Below are 16,026 nucleotides of genomic sequence, written 5' to 3' on the forward strand. Positions count from 1 at the left end.
GCACAGTATTTCTTGGAAATTAAGCCACAGAAGGAGTGGTGGTACTGCTCTGCTTTTCCAGGATTGTTTTTTGTCATCATCTTCAGTTTGGATGGACTCTCTAGTAAGAAAAAAAACAACAACCAACCCAAAATGCTGAACAACAGGTTCTGTATAGAAAGGCAATTTTAATTCCCATAACATTAGGTGCAGTGGGGAATAGTTTTGGCTCCACATCCTGCCATTGAGCACACACTATAAACTTCTGAAATTATGACATATCAAGTTACAGTTTCATTTTCTGTTTGACACAGCTTGAGATTTCCAGGACGGCAGTTGTTTTGCATCCCATTCAGATGTAACCTGCTTTGAAGAGATATGCATCAGGCTTCTTTTCATGAAGATTTTGCATTTATTATACTTTTTGCCTTTACCTTTTTCACAGAAAAGATGCTCAGTCTGGAATGTGTGCTTGGAAAGCAGTATAAGGAGAACACTCCAAAATATACAGTACTTAAGCAAGTCCAGACATCTTAGAGTTCTTACCTTGGTCAACACATACTTTTATGAGCACACATCCTTACGCAGTTGGGCAATTTTGCTGAGGTCAGTGAGTCTTCTTATCCTTAAAGTTACCCTTGCAAACCTAGCTGCCTTGGTCTGGGTTTCTAATACCTTTAAGACTTTTCTGGGCTTATCTTTGCTGAAGTATTTTGTAGCTTCAGTGCCACTCTTCTGCTTTCACCCTGCACACCTTCACTGCTGTCTTACTCCCTTTATCTTAATTTTAACCTGGCCAAACCTTAACCTCAAGGTAGAGCAACAGATCTGTTGTGAAAGCAAGTCTTGTATTCTCTGCATTTTCAGGGCTATGTCACAGTTTGATTTTTCATACTAAAGCTAGGCTCAAGAGGGGTTATTCTGAGTGTGGATAAATTCAAGCTAAGGGAAAAACATATCCTATAAGACATTTAGCAAATGGCCTGTTGCTTTGCAGGCCATGTGGTCATATATGAAAGTGTCATTCTGTCCTGGGCTCACCTTAAAGGATTTATTTCAGATCGATTTTTCTATAATTCTCTTTTTTCAATGTAGGAATTAATCCCATTTACATGGCAGGAGGGTTAGCGAGTTTGCTGAGGTGCCGGGCAGGGTGCATGGGAGGGACCTGCTGAGAACTGTTCCTGCTGAGCGCCCAGACTGCCCACTGCTTTTGTGAGACGTGTGTGGGGAAGGAGAGGAGTGGTGCCCTCTAATTTCTACAAAATATTTATTATACAGTCAAAATTTATGAGATGCTAACCCTATCAAGTGCCCCCAATACATTTGGGACTTCAAATGGGTATTTTCTGTGTAAATGGAAAACTGTATTCATTTTAACAATTTAGTTTTTGTGTCTGCATGTTGATACAGATGAGCAAGCTGTCAGCTGCTTTGTGACACTCACCCTGAAGCTCTGCTTTGGCTGTGTCTTCTTACTGATCCCAATTAAGGTGAAATCAGAAAAAAACAAAGACTAAATAGAGGTCAGTGGCAGGAGTCTCCTGTCAAAAACCACAATTGTTTTCTGTATGTGGACTAATAAACAGCCTATTAATGAGTGCATGTTTAGAATAAACTAAATTTCATTTTGCCTTACTGTAAAGATGCAGGAGATCTTTCATTTCACTTACTCCCAAAGCACTCTTAACCTCAGATAAATCATCCTGAGTCAGCATTCAGTGTTCAGACAAAAAGACATCCCTCTTTCTCTTCCTTGTCCGCCCCACACGCAGACGTGCCCGCTGCGCTGGGGCAGGGAGACCTGCATGGGCGGCCTCTGCGTCCCCAAGGAGCCCCTGGGCAGCCGGCAGCGAGTCTGCCCACCTCAGGGGGCTCTGCCCTGCTCCACTGAGAGCTTTGTTGTGATAACCCACGGGCTATGCAGGCACAAACTCTGGCTAGAAAAACATAATGAGCTCCTGTTGGCGCATCTCCTGCCGCTGCTGTAGTCTCCGTCGCCTCTTCTGCGAGGGGCAAGTGCTGTTAGCTGTGGCCTCAGGTTGGAGCCCTCCTTCTAGACCACAGGCTTCTCTTTCTCATTGAACCAAATGGATATGAATGGGAACTAAATGCAAAGATATTTACCATCATCCCTGCAATTCATACACTAGTGGCATCAGTCTGCTCAGCTGCTTCCTTGAAATGCTAGAGCTAGTCTGTAGGCATGACATGAAAGGAGATGTGACCATCAGTGCAGGGCTCAAAGTAAAAAGATTTAGCAGCACTCAGCTTTTAAGTGTTGCAGGCTCTAAAAGTTGATGGGCAACAAAGATAGGAAAGAGATTGCTTTTGCACTCAAAATTTGAAAGACTGCTGCTATGAAACCCCATGGCCAAAAGCCTAAAAGAGTATTTAATACTTAAATCCTTTTGGTCTTGAGTGACAAGGATGTACTCAGTGCCTGTCACATCTAAGCAAGTGGAGGGCTCGTGTCCCAGGAAGGGCTGAGCCCCTTGCAGGATCTCTACCTGCAGGTAACAAAATCTACTTGTTCACCACCCAGTCTCACCTCCCTTCAAGTACGCAGCTGCTCTCAGCATTTGGATGCCTTTTTCTAGCATCGCTGACAAGAGTCACTCTCAGCATTGGAGTTCATTGGGGTCTTCCCAAACTGTGTGTTGCTTTTCAGCTATGGTAGTGGCTCAGGTCTTGCTTTCATTTTATTGAGAACCGATTCTTCTCTTGATTAGTCAGTTTAATCTAGAGATTAACTGAAATGCATTCAAGGTAAGTGAATACTGACGTTGACTTCCAGTGACTGGTACCACAGGTCTAAGATAGCTCCTACTTACTGGTATTTGTAAGGCTTCATTTGTTCTGGCATGGGCTTTTTTTCTGGGCTGCAGTTTGAGTAGTAGATACAACTGCAATACATGTCATAGGATGAGCAGTCCAGATCTCAAGCTGTTTGGTGTAAAGGGGCCTTATAGAGCTCCCTGTCTATTTGCCTGGCCTCCTTTCTTGCATAGAGTTATCTCAGATTCATTCAGATAGAAGCCTTGTAGAGTAGGCTTTCCCACTACACAGCAAGATAGACCATTCTCATCCATTTCAGAGCTAGTATTTACAGGTTAATTACCGGTTACTAACTGCTGGTTTCTAGCACAGACTACTGCACTCAGAATTCAACGGGATAAGATGTGATAGTTTGCAAAGCTGGCAGAGAATCATACTCCCATGAATGAAACTAGACAACGCTCTGTTACTTGAAAATAAAAAACCAAGACAATCAATAGATATTTTTGGTTTGGGTTTATTTTGTTTGGTTTGTTGGTGGGTTTTTTTTGTTTGTTTGTTTTGACAGACAAGTTAAAGCTATTTACATTCGAGTTGCAATATATGTAGTGCTGGAGATTCCTCTAAATGATTTTATCTTGTTTTTAAAATAAAATCTGTGTGATCATTCTGCATCCCTTCCCTGCTGGCATCAGTTTTGTTCTTGCAGCCAAGAGAGTCAGTTAATAGTTTCATTCAAACTTGCTGGCTCTGGCTTTTGTTTTTGTTTTCTCCCATCTCTTCCCTTCCTGCTGTCTCCTAGGGGAGACCCTGCAGGAGTTGTCAGCTACAAAACTTTTTCTTAAAAATACACAGCCATTGCTCTGATTGTGCTAAACCAAGCAAAGAAATGTAACCCGTTGTTTTTCTTTTTTGTTTGAGCCATATGCTCAATTTCATTACCGCTGCCATCAGGCTAGTGAGGTACATTTTCTCCCTTGCTTTACCTTAGGCCCCGACTTGGCAAATCACACGTCAGATGCTTTCCATATGGTGCAGGCTTTATCAGCCATGGTACGTTTTCAGCTATTGCAGAGCTCCCATCCGCTGTGTGGGTGTTGTAAAGCAGGGTGTGTGTGCACGAGCACTGGCACTGAAGCAGTCGCAATGACTAACCCTTCTGCCAGCCTGTCAGTCTTGCTGCTTTCTTGCCCATCACTAGTGCTGCAGTAAGTGCATCAGTGGGAAGTGTTTTAGAAGAATATTCTACTGAATGGTGACAAGACCGATGCAACTCTGGTGGCAACTGCCAAGCTTGGATGTACTTACTGCAGGAGTTTTTGTCCTTTTTAGTGGTTTTACTGCTGTGGCTCAGCCTACAGTGGAGTTATGGAAAGGACTAGGTGGTGGTATACTGGCATTCAACTCCAGTGGTTTTTGTACTGTGATTAAAAAAAACCACAACAAAACCACACCTCCCCTGCCGATGATCTATGCAGAGGCTGGCTGATGCTTGTCCATAGGCTGTAAGGACCAATTCCAGTAAACAGATAGGAAATCAGTGCTAGATCAGTTCCAACCTGCTGCTCAGGTCCTTCATTTGGCACACTTGTACACACTGAGACCTGAGTAAAGGGAAACAGGCACAAGCTCTGGAAACTTTAGGGTGCATATGCCCTCTGAGGATCAAATTCTGAAGTCAGGCAGCAAAGAACATGTGAGGATCTGACTCATGGTGAGCATGTAAAGCACATCCCAGCTACAGCTCACCTGAACTTCCGTGCCCCCCCCACTCCCAGGTTTTCACTCCATTTTCTTCTGTGTGTAAGAAAGCTGAATATATGTAGTTTGTAGGCACATCTCTGCAGACAGAGCAGAAAGGAGAGGCAGTAACTGTGCTGACATGAAATGGCAATTTCTGCATTTGCAGGTTCACAGAGACGGAGGCTTATTCCAGCTTTATCGCTTGACACCACTTCCCCAGCAAGGAAGCCTGCCAACAGCCCCGGGGTGCGCTGGGTGGATGGGCCCCTGCGAAGCGGGCAGAGGGGGCTGGGGGAGCCCTTCGAGATCAAAGTCTATGAGATAGACGATGTGGAGAGGCTCCAGCGGCGACGAGGTGGGGACAGCAAGGTGAGTGCAAGCCAAGTAATTAGTCTCCCTCCTCCTGCAGGGTGTGAGAGGGGGAATTCAGATTATGCAGTCAGAATTGTGTAGTATTGTATGTGGTTAACTCAACAGGCAGCAAAGCCTTTACTCTCATTTAAGTGTAGTTATGACTCAAGTTATACCTTCTTCTATAGCAACTAACAGACATTAGTACCTTGCATTTTTTTCCCCTTGCTTATAGTCTTGATAGCTCCCGTGCTCCAGTATCTTGCCACATCTGTCCTTCAAGGCAGCAATGGTGCCTCAAGTGCTTTGATGGTATTGTTTTCAGGATATCTAATGTCTTCTCTCTAACAAAGTTGTTCCCGTCAACCTCAGGCCTTCAAATTTACAAAACCTATGGAATGGTAAAGGTTAGCTCCTGAGAGGTATGATCGGAAGAGTATCTGAAACTGGTAAAATAGCACCAATTTTAGAGTAACTGTGGACATATATTTTGCTGTTATTTTAAGGCACTTTTACTTCCCACTCCCTGTCACTTGTTCAGGCTGTTTGTTATGTTATTCACTGATACAATTTTGTTGGGGTGGTGTTTCCACTGTACTTCACGCACATGGCAGAGCTTTTCTACAGAGCAGAAGGCAGAACGCTGTTGAGACCTTCACACTGGTTGGAGAAGGATATTTCTGGCATTGAGAATGCTCCCATGCTAGCAAGGGTGGCACAGCCCTCACCGTGGGCTTGCTTACTGCACACCTTGATGGCTGCCAGCCCTCAGAAGTCATGCAAGGCCAGGTTGTTACTGTGTCCTATATCTTTAATAGAAAATATGTCTTCTTTATCAACAAATGTGAATTGCTAGAGCTTTTCATAACATATTCCCTTTGTTTAAGGATGTTTTAAATTTGATGTTGCTACCAGTTCTTGTATTTTATAACATGACTACTGAAATTCCTATGCTCCAAGCAAAGAGATGTATTTAGGTTTTTAATACAGCAAGCAATGGATTTCCTTTTCCCCAAGAGCTTAGATTTTCTTAGCCAGACTTCTGGTGACAAAAGCCAGAAATGTTTTGCTACAGTTAATCTGATTTCAAGATGCTGCCTGTTATTAATTATTATGGTTTATTATTAACTATCATTGCTAAGTCTCCAAAGCTCACTGATGGAAAACATCAAAACCAAACAAAAGCAATAAAAATAAAACAGATGATAGATGATTTCATGCAGTGATTCATACACTTTCCAGAGTAAATAGCTTATTGTCAGTATTATTGATTGGAAGATCATTTGACTGAATGGATATGGGTTTTCTTTCTCCTCTTCACCTATTCCTTTCCTGCTCCTTTTCCTGGTTGGCAGGAGGTGATATGTTTCAATGCCAAGCTGAAGATCCTGGAGCATCGCCAGCAGAGAATTGCTGAGGTCAAGGCCAAGTACGAGTGGTTAATGAGAGAACTGGAGGTGACCAAACAGTACCTGATGCTGGATCCTAATAAATGGCTCAGTGAATGTAAGAACATCATTTGATTGCCTGGACTCAGAGGTGTCCTTTAGTTTATTTCATGGCGGGGGACAAAGGGGAGTAGAAATATTTGCTAAGAATGAGATGTGAGCTACTGTGTTTGTTAACTAAAATGAACCGACACATGACCTAAGGGCAAGTTTTAGATTGACTGTATTTCTAGAACTAGTCCTTATAATTCTTATTAAATGATGACAGTAGAACTGAACAATCCTTTTTGCCTGAGAGCTGAATGTTGAAATGGTACAGCATTGTAGTGGTGAATATTGCCATTGGTAGATTAATGTTCATGCGTTTCACTCCACAGCTCCTGAAAATGAGATTTTTTTTTTTTTTTTGGCCTCAGATCACTCAGACACATGAGCAATATTATAAATCTGCTCTTCTACCACAAAATAACACTGCGAAGCAAACTTGTCCCATGGCACCAGTGAGTTTACATGAAAAATGAATTTGGCCCATTTTTTATAACTACAGATGTGTAAAGTTCAGAGAGCTTAAAGGGCATTCACATTCAAATGAAGAAGGACCTCAACACCTCAGAGGAAAAAAGATAAAGAGTACTGCAGTAATTGTACAACAATCTTTAGTATTAGCAGGTGGCAAGCTCATGTCAAAGAGTTCTAGAAAACAAATTAAGAAAAAAAAAAACAAACCATTTTCAATTTATTTAGGATAACTGCAGGTGGCAAAAGGAGGTCAGCTGGTGTGTTCTCTTAAAGTATGCTAACTCTTTGACAGCTGCCATAAGTTAACGTTAGGTTGGTATGTCCTGCAATACAACCACAGTATACGGTATACGATTCAGGAATGCCATTAGGGAAGAGAGGTAAAAAGAACAGCTTTAAAGGGAACAGAGAATTTGCCATACCTTGCTGTCTGCTTACTCCATGATGCTTTTACACCTGATCCAGTGTGACAGAGGCGAAAAGCCTCAAGGGCAGCACAGACCTCAGGGATAAGATGGGAGGTGCTGGCTCCAACACCGTATCTCATGCTCGGCTCCCATGGAAGCCGCTGCCGTGGGTCCCTGGCAGCACAGGGACACCTGTGTTGGAGTGATTGACATGTACAACTTCCTTTGCCACTCTTGAGTGGTCTAGTGAGAATCACATGGAATAGGGAGAGGTGTGAGGAGCAAGGAGGCTAGAGGCTGGTTTCTAACCCTGGGTTCTGAATTCAGCAACGGACTTGTCTGCTCCGTGCAGAGCACCTATTTGAATCTCCTTCTGGTTAGTGGAATGTGTGAGAGTCAATACATCTCATGCACATGCCTTGAATAGGGATGACTTTAGGTATGTGCTTAGTATTCAGAATTTCCTTAAGCATGAGGCTGAAGCAGACCCTGAATGCAAACAATCAAAATAATTCTAAATAGATTTAACTTGGCCTGTTTTACACCTTATTGCTAAATTTCCCCATCAAGTTCAACCTCTGTGTTCCTTATGGGCATGAAGGTTAACCTGAAGCCTACAGGTGTCTTGTGCCAGCCAGTTTCTCTGCAGTGAGCCATGTGGTTGCTGGAAGAATAGTTCTAGTGGCTTTTCTTGGGGAAATATGCTGGAGTGTGGCAAGTCATCTGGAGAAAATGGCAGAGCATATTACTCAAGAAAGCATCCAATGCAGTCTTAGTATTATTGTTCACTGTGGGCAAGCTGCTGTGCCATTTCAATAGCCATTAAACAGAAAAAGCAACTTAAAATGAAAGGGCAAGCCAGAGATGATGATGTATATAGTACATCATGGGTTGGAAGAATTGAATTAGCTCTGTCTCTCCCACCAACCAGCACTGACTGGGTTTTTTCTGCTTTTCCTATCTGTGTGTTTTCTTTCCCACAGTTGATCTGGAGCAGGTATTTGAGCTTGATTCTCTGGAATACCTGGAGGCCCTGGAATGTGTGACTGAGCGTTTAGAAAACCGTGTCAACTTCTGCAAGGCCCATCTCATGATGATCACCTGTTTTGACGTCACCTCTAGACGCCGATAAAGAGCGAACCACAAGAGAATTTCATTGCACATCTCTGCCATCCTCCTTTTCCCTTCTGAATAGCATCCCAAAGACAACAGAATGAGGATGAAGGTTGGAGTCAAGTCTCAACTGTGTGTATCAGAGATTTGCTTTACTATACAGAAGAGTAGTATTAAAAAAACACAGGACAAGCATGAAAAATGGAGATATTAGGTTGTTGATTCTCTTAGCCTAAAAGAGCACTTTGAGGAACCTTTAAGGACATGTGTGTAAATAAGTACTGCTGGCAGAAGACACTTCTTTCCCTGCGTTAGCTGAGGGAGGAGGGAAGGTGGTTGTAGGAATTCCATTGAGAGGTTCATTAAAAGAAAACCTATCCAGAAAAACTGTTTAAGTGCCTTGCAAATCTTTATTATCCAAACATTTATGTTCATACTTTATTGTGTACAGATGGTGCTAGTCAAGAAAAGAAAAAGGAAAAAAACAAACACACTTTTGAAATGTATTTACAGCTTGTTTTTCTCTTGGTGTTTTCTCCTATTTCAGACTTGCTGTTTCTAAGTAACTTGTGTTTGTAGAGATATTTCCTAATCAGTACAACATATGAATAAATGTTAACTGTCTTTTCTTGTTACCAGAGTAAGGCCACTCAAAGAGAAATTGAACTTTCCCAGATGACACAGGAAATATTTCTAGCAGAGAGTGAGCTTTGCTTTTACATTCTGTCTACTGTCTTATATGCTGGAGGACACAGTAATTTTCCCAGCTTGTAGGTACTGCAGTTTATGAGAGAGAAGAGGTGACATAACAGTGAAGTAAATATCTTTTCCATTTAATCCAACACGCATACATGTATTTTTTCTTTTTTAATGTATTTTTAGCTTTGTACTGGTTAGAGTTATTGATGAGGAGACACCTTTGTCCTAACCTCTTTTTCTGATGCTAATAACTTGCTGGAAAATTACTTTTTAGGCTGAGGGCTCCCATGCTGATCAGTCCAAAAATGAGTGATTTATTCTGCCTTTCTTTCTCGAGACTGACTGATAAAATTTAGCTTCACCTCTTTTTGACATATACCACTGCAAAACATGTTTTGTCAGCTTTTGGTCCCTGGTCCAGTCTGTCCATAGTCACAGACGTACCTGGGAAATGTAGGCTCAGCTCAGCATGTCTAGAAATAAACGGGAGTCATGAGTGAGTGGACACAGCACTTCAGAGACATTGACTATGGCATTTTCCTTATCAACCCTCCAGTACTGAAGCCATGGCAAAATTCACATTGACATCAAAAGGACAAGGGTCTGTGTCTCAATGCGCATCCCAATGTTCTGCTAGTTTACCTCTTCATCTACAAAACAGTATATGGGAAGGAACATCCTTTGTGTTTGTTAAAGAAATGTGCAAAATCTGCATTTTAATTACACATCAGCATGAAAAATTATTTTTTGAATTAGATTTATTCTTTTTCTGTGTTGAAATAAGGCCATTCACAAAAATTCGTGTTGCATACACTTGTGCTACCCTCCTGTTGTTTATGAAAAAATGAGAGCATCCTTTAACATATACTCAATATACTGCTGTACTTAAATGCAACTCTTCTTTTACCTGTACTATCATATTCATGCCATCTTATGATATCCCAAGCAGCGAATCTCCATGGAAATCTAGTAGTTAGCAGGAAAAAAAAAAACACATTTAAAAAATACTTTCTTTTAATACTCTACAACTTGTAATAACAAATCTTATTTGTTGTATTAGGCTTGTCGCTGGATTTTGTAGAACATCCTTCTTACATTCTATAGGATTATTTGGATGAAAGTCACTTTCTAGTCTGTCCTGCATAATTTTCCAATCATGAAACTCATATTCTAAGTAAGTAGTAAGGACATAGGTCTGGTTTTTCTTCCCTCCTTTCTCAAGGGAAACAAACAAACAAGCAAACAAACCACCCCACAACTCTGGATTAAAAAAACCCCAAACTGTGCAATTTCTCTAGCTTTGTTCCTCTTTGCAATGATTTCAGTAGCACTTGGTGCTGTTGAGGCCATCTGTTCTCCACAGAGCCCCATGAACTCAACCCAGCTCCACAGAGCCGTGGGAATCGCCCCTGCAGTTTTGTGCTGGATGAGGACCTGACCTAGCGCCTTTGGGACATGGAGTGCATCTCTCTGGGCTTTGTCCCACTGCGCCCCAAGTGCCCACTGCCAGGTCACAGACACGCAGGAGAGAGACTGTCACAGCAAGGTGCCATCTCTCATCCGCCTGTGTCCCCAGGTAGGGCAGTACTGCTCTCACCTGTGACACTGTGCTCAGCCTGTCTCCCTGGTCATGCTCCCACATTCAAGGAAGAACCAGCCCAAGTCGTGCACATGTAATTAAATGTTGTCTTCGATAAGCTGAACCATTTCTGAAAATGTGTTTGCTGGAAAGTCATCAGTGGGTCATTGTCCTTCTTCTGCTGAGAACAAACAGCCCAAAATGGGTATGTTGGGCTGCCCGGGGACCTGCAGTGAGATGGTGAATGGCAAGCGGTTCAGGAAAAGTAAACACACACTTCATAGAAAGTGAAATCCCAGCAAACGGTGCACACACAGAATGCATTATTAGCAAGAGGTGCCCTCTTGCCTAGTCTGAGACTTACACAGAAGTGATGATGTTTCTATAAATCAAGTGGACACATTTCAGAGCTGCTGTAAAATATCTATTACATGTAATATTCCTCAGCATCATTAACTCAATTATTCATTGTCTCTAGATTTTGTACTTCTTTAGATTAGGAAGTGTAGCAAAAAGCACATCTATCTAGCTGTTATTTTAAAAAGAGCATACCTTTGCTGTCTTTATCACGATGGACCAGAACTGACACCTAAAACCAAATGGATTATGGCAAGGATGAATTAGGCAGAATGACAATACTAAATAAGCAGAATCACAGCCCTTACCAATATTTTATGTCTGAGGACTTAACCATATACCTATATTCATATCCTAAAATCCATGCTCATCTTCTCTTTTTTAACTTTCTGTCAGTGCATTTCAGAATCTGTTACTGTATTTTGGGGAATTCTGGTGACATAATGTATAAAAGGGAATGAAAATTTGTGGAGATTTGACATCTACAAAATGTTGTCTCATTGCAAGTAGCTGTTTACTTCTGAATGTATATTTTTCAGACTTCAAATATCTTCAAAACAGGTAATTAAAAACATCAGGACCTTATTATGAAATGGATCTTGATCTATGATAGCCAGCACTTTCCAGAAGACCCATACACCTTTGCAAGTTGTGCAGGAAGTCCCATTCTTTAAGCAAGAACCAGAGTGATGCTGTTCTTATCCTGATTTTCTTTTTTTTAAAGGCATTGAGTTGTCTAAAATACTTAAGAGCAACATGAATGGGCTGCTTAATCGTTTGCACGATCAGAAATCAATCTTATTTCCCTGGGACAGCTTTAGCAGGAAAGAGCAGTGTTAATGTAATTAGGTTTGAAGGTTAATTCTTTATTCGCGTGTGCAGCAGGAGATCACAGTTCTTCATTGCCGGGTTGTGTGATGGCTACAGAACACCAGCCCTGCTGTGCACCCCCACCGCTGTGCTTGGGCAGCTGGCACAGTTTGGGCCTCATTCTGGGAATGGCTTGTCTTATCATACATGAACCTTATACAAGGTCCAGAACTTGCCTTGTAGCCACAAATTCAAGAGAAACCTTAGATTGGAGAATTTGGCAATGATCTGGATTCAGACATTCCCCTGGTGTGCCTGACCTCTCGCAGCGGGCAGAAAGCCACAGGTTGGGGTTGCATACCCATCAACTCTGGGTGCTGGATCCCTAATTCCTGGTGCCTTTGTCATAATGACATGTGTCTTTTCTCCTGCAATGCATGCCTTCTATTTGCTTTAAAATGATTTATTGACAATTCATTCATTCATAGCTAAGCAATCAGAAGTACTATTTTACAGAAAGGCAAACTAATACCCAGGCTCAGCTTTCTTAACTCTTTACCAGGCACATCCTCCTCTCGCCTGCACTGGTATAACTGAGGCACAATTGCATTAAGAGACAGGAGAGTTATAGCAGAGTAAACACAGTTGCACAGAAAAGGAAAATTCATCCACCTGCCATTTTTGGGTATTTGCTGTGCTGCTAGTTACATAGTCGAAGAATATGGTCCCCTTACCTGCTTGATTCCCCCTTATTTTGCCTCAGGGCCATGCACAGGGCTGTCACTGAACATCTGCTGGCTTCCATCCAGTCTTGGAAGACTCCCACTGCCATACAGTGTAACTTCAGAAACTTGCAGCTACATAAAATAGGAACTCGTAAAGAGCAGTGGCATGATCCTCTGACACGAAGCAAACTAAGTGAGAACTGTAGATAATGTACAGAACAGGATGAAAGGTACACACTGATATTTTTTTCTTTCATCTCTGAACATGGCAATTACAGAGGCAGAAAGCTGGAAGTGATGCTGGGAGTAATGCACATCAAGTCCTGAGCTTGCTCACAGGGTAGACTCAGTCCATCTTGAAGTGTTTTGTTTTTTTTTCATTTATCTTGATAATATGGTTTGTCTTAAAATAGTGACTATTACCCATGGCATGGAATTAAAATTTTGTGACAGCTGAAGGATGTGGACTCTTACAAACACTAGTTTTTAAAAACATCTGTGATTTTGTTGCATCCTTTTTTCTGAGCTAAAAATAATCTTTAAAATACAGGGTCGTGTATATATATATATAGACAAAGGTATGGGTACACAGCCCGAGAGAGACAGTCCTCTCTCACAGCCATGGCTGTTCAGAAATGGCAAAAATATCACTCCCCCTTCCTCCTCCAAGGAGTACCTACAAAACTTTTCTCCTAGCACTCATCAGGATGAAGCTGCCATGCCACATTATAGAGAAAACTTATGCTTGAAACACTTTCAAAGGCTTCTTTTAAAGGTCCTTTCTTCCCCATGTTCTCTAGCCTACAAAGCCAAGTTGCTGCAGTTCTCGCGTAGAGGCTGTCATTGAAAGGTTAAAGCCTGTAAAAAGGATCCAAATGAACTACACTGTATTTCAGGGCGTCATGAATTTAAGGCAAGATCTCTTAAAATCACAGCTGTTAAATGCAGTGATTTCTACATATGCATGAGGCATACAGCATAGTTACATGAACTGAAAACCTGGACTTTTAGCTCCCCATGAGATAAAGCTTTCTGTCTAGTCCTAATAGTTTTAAAATTGTAACTTGAAGCTTCTGCATTGTAGAAACAAATACAATTCTCTTGAACCAGAGGCTGAGCCACCCTCTGATGCCAATTCATATGGAAGGGATGGTTGCACAGCATCAGGGCTGCACCAGCTCACTGCAGAGATGAAAGCATTCGTATCACTAAATACTGACAGGAGTGCATGACGACCATACAGACAAGAGCTATTTCTCAAATCCACTGATGGGTGACATACCATGCTTAATCCTGATGTCCTCACCATCTTTGTTTTGTTACTCGGTAGGCTTTTGCATTGGTGATACTGAGTAGTTTTTGGAGACACAAGGCTGGCCGTTGCTAGCTATTGCAGGATTTGAAATAGGTTTCCAAATAACTATAGCAAACAAAACTGTGAATGATTTGTCAGTGCAAAGTTAATAATCTCTATCTCTTGCATTTATTGTGTGCTCATCCCAGGGTTATCTGAGCTTCCATACCTGCTCTTGGAAATAATAAACCATTTTATTATTGTCTTTATCTTTTCTTCTTTCTCCTTCTCAAGCAAACCTGGGGAAAAAAATATGCAAAATCAGTTTCCCTTGAAAATATAGCACCCTTATCCTAACCCCATTGAAGTCAATATGGATTTTGCCACCAGCTTCATGGACAGCAGACTCGTGCTCACTTATGCAACATTTTGAAGCTCACAAAGGGCGTGATGATTCTGCAAAGAACAGAGGAGCTGAAAGTGAAATAGTAACATTCATCTCTAATATTTCAAACCACCTGAAAACCCTCCTGGACAGGAAATAAAATGCAACCCAAACCATCTTACTTTGAGTGGTCCTACTTAAGTATTGAGCAAACTTTATAATAATGGTAATAAAATGGTGCTTGAGGCAGTTTCAGCTATATTACATATTCTCTATACACTATAGATATGGATGTATTCACCCTCTATATTGTATATGTATGTGTGTGAGTATTTACATATAGCACACATACATATATGTTTTATGTATGCATAGATACTAACTTTTCTAAGTTTTTCTTCTTTCCTTCCCATAGCTGAAACTGCTGGTTACTAACATCCACATCATATTCTATGTATGAAGGATATAATTTATTTGTAAACTCAGGATGTTCTTGTTTTATAGAGTTGCTTGTATTTTATAATTTATTTACACATCATGGTTGGAAATGCTTATCTAAGTGCTATGCATTGAAGTGTATGTTTGCTAAATCCATTTCACTCTGTCCGTGGCTATGTTCTTTCTCATTATAACAGTGGTATAAAATAGGGCTAAGGAAGAGACAAACTGCTGGATATAGAACTTAACAGTGGGTAATTCCAAAAGAGGATGTGTCATTAGTAGATATATATATATTTTATCAACTAAATTTTATGGAAAAAAAGAAAAAGAACAGCATGAGGACAAGTTCAAATTGTGCAAAGTCACAGCCATTTCCAAGTTGGTCAACAAATGCATTGAGCCTTTTGCCATTAAAATTGTAAAGTTTATTGTTTGCTGGCTAAAAAATATCCCTTTTGTGGTATTTGAGGTGTGAAACATTGTCAAAAATATGATGTCTGGAAAAAAAAATCAAACTATAGTGGCATTAAATGTTTACTTTTATCTTACCAATATATCTGCCTCTCCCTTCCTGACTATTTCACTTTGGATGAGAGCATTTATAAAATGGCAAAAAAGAAGATGGTTTTGACCCACAAGAGAATGTGCTATTGCAATAGAGTGAGCAAGATCAAACCTGAAAAAACAGCCTAATAAGTACTACTAAGCAAGTATTGCTGAGAAGCAAACTCACTAGAAAACAACAATAGGGCATTGCAGGGTTAAATAGCAATGACAGAAACATTATGACCATGCACAGGACCATTTTCTTCTTCCTGCTGTCCAGAAACAGAAAGCAAGCACAGTCACAGCGTCTGACTTGGTCAGGCTTTTACATGCACTGGTTATGTGTATGTACCTCCCACGTTCGCAGGGATTGCTCCTTCTGCATCTGTGAGCAAGGGAAAAATCTAAAACCAAACAAATGATGAAAACGTGTTTGTAGGTAGAATTCTTTGTCATCTGCAGCAACTGTGTCAGATTTCCCTTGGCAACCATGCAGGTATCTAACATTATGTAAGAGTAATAAAAAGAGTCTGTGTCCATTACTCAAGGCGTGCTCCTCTCTCAGAAAGGCAGTTGTGGCAGGTTCAGCTGACCCCTGAATTCCTGCCAAGGCTTGCACAATACCTGCCTCTTGCTCATGTTTGTGGTGTTCCCTGTTGATAATTAAGAGAGCTCCTCACTTGCAAAGCCTGTTGACACTTGGGTACGCTCCAATATAGACACTGTTCCCATTGGAAGAAAACAACAAGACTTATTTCTTGTGGGGAAGAGGAAAAAGGAAACAGTTTAAAATTCTCCTTGAAGACATACCGTATGCTGGCAGATGAGTCCCTCATATGCCCTACTTTAGGG

The 16,026-nt window shown here is 41.2% G+C and overlaps 1 protein-coding gene across 1 annotated transcript in view; it reads left to right on the top strand.

Annotated features, from left to right (window-relative positions):
* The window catches only part of KIF26B (kinesin family member 26B), a 306,955-nt gene extending 291,773 nt beyond the window's left edge, over nucleotides 1–15,182 (top strand). The window contains exons 13-15 of the mRNA XM_065057896.1: nucleotides 4,667–4,869; nucleotides 6,207–6,357; nucleotides 8,209–15,182. Of these exons, the coding sequence (XP_064913968.1) occupies nucleotides 4,667–4,869; nucleotides 6,207–6,357; nucleotides 8,209–8,357 (503 nt within the window). The 3' untranslated portion in view covers nucleotides 8,358–15,182. The remainder of the gene's footprint in view (nucleotides 1–4,666; nucleotides 4,870–6,206; nucleotides 6,358–8,208) is intronic.
* Nucleotides 15,183–16,026: the final 844 nt, after the last annotated feature.

Source organism: Columba livia, chromosome 3, assembly GCF_036013475.1.
Source record: "Columba livia isolate bColLiv1 breed racing homer chromosome 3, bColLiv1.pat.W.v2, whole genome shotgun sequence".
NCBI classification, from domain to species: domain Eukaryota; kingdom Metazoa; phylum Chordata; class Aves; order Columbiformes; family Columbidae; genus Columba; species Columba livia.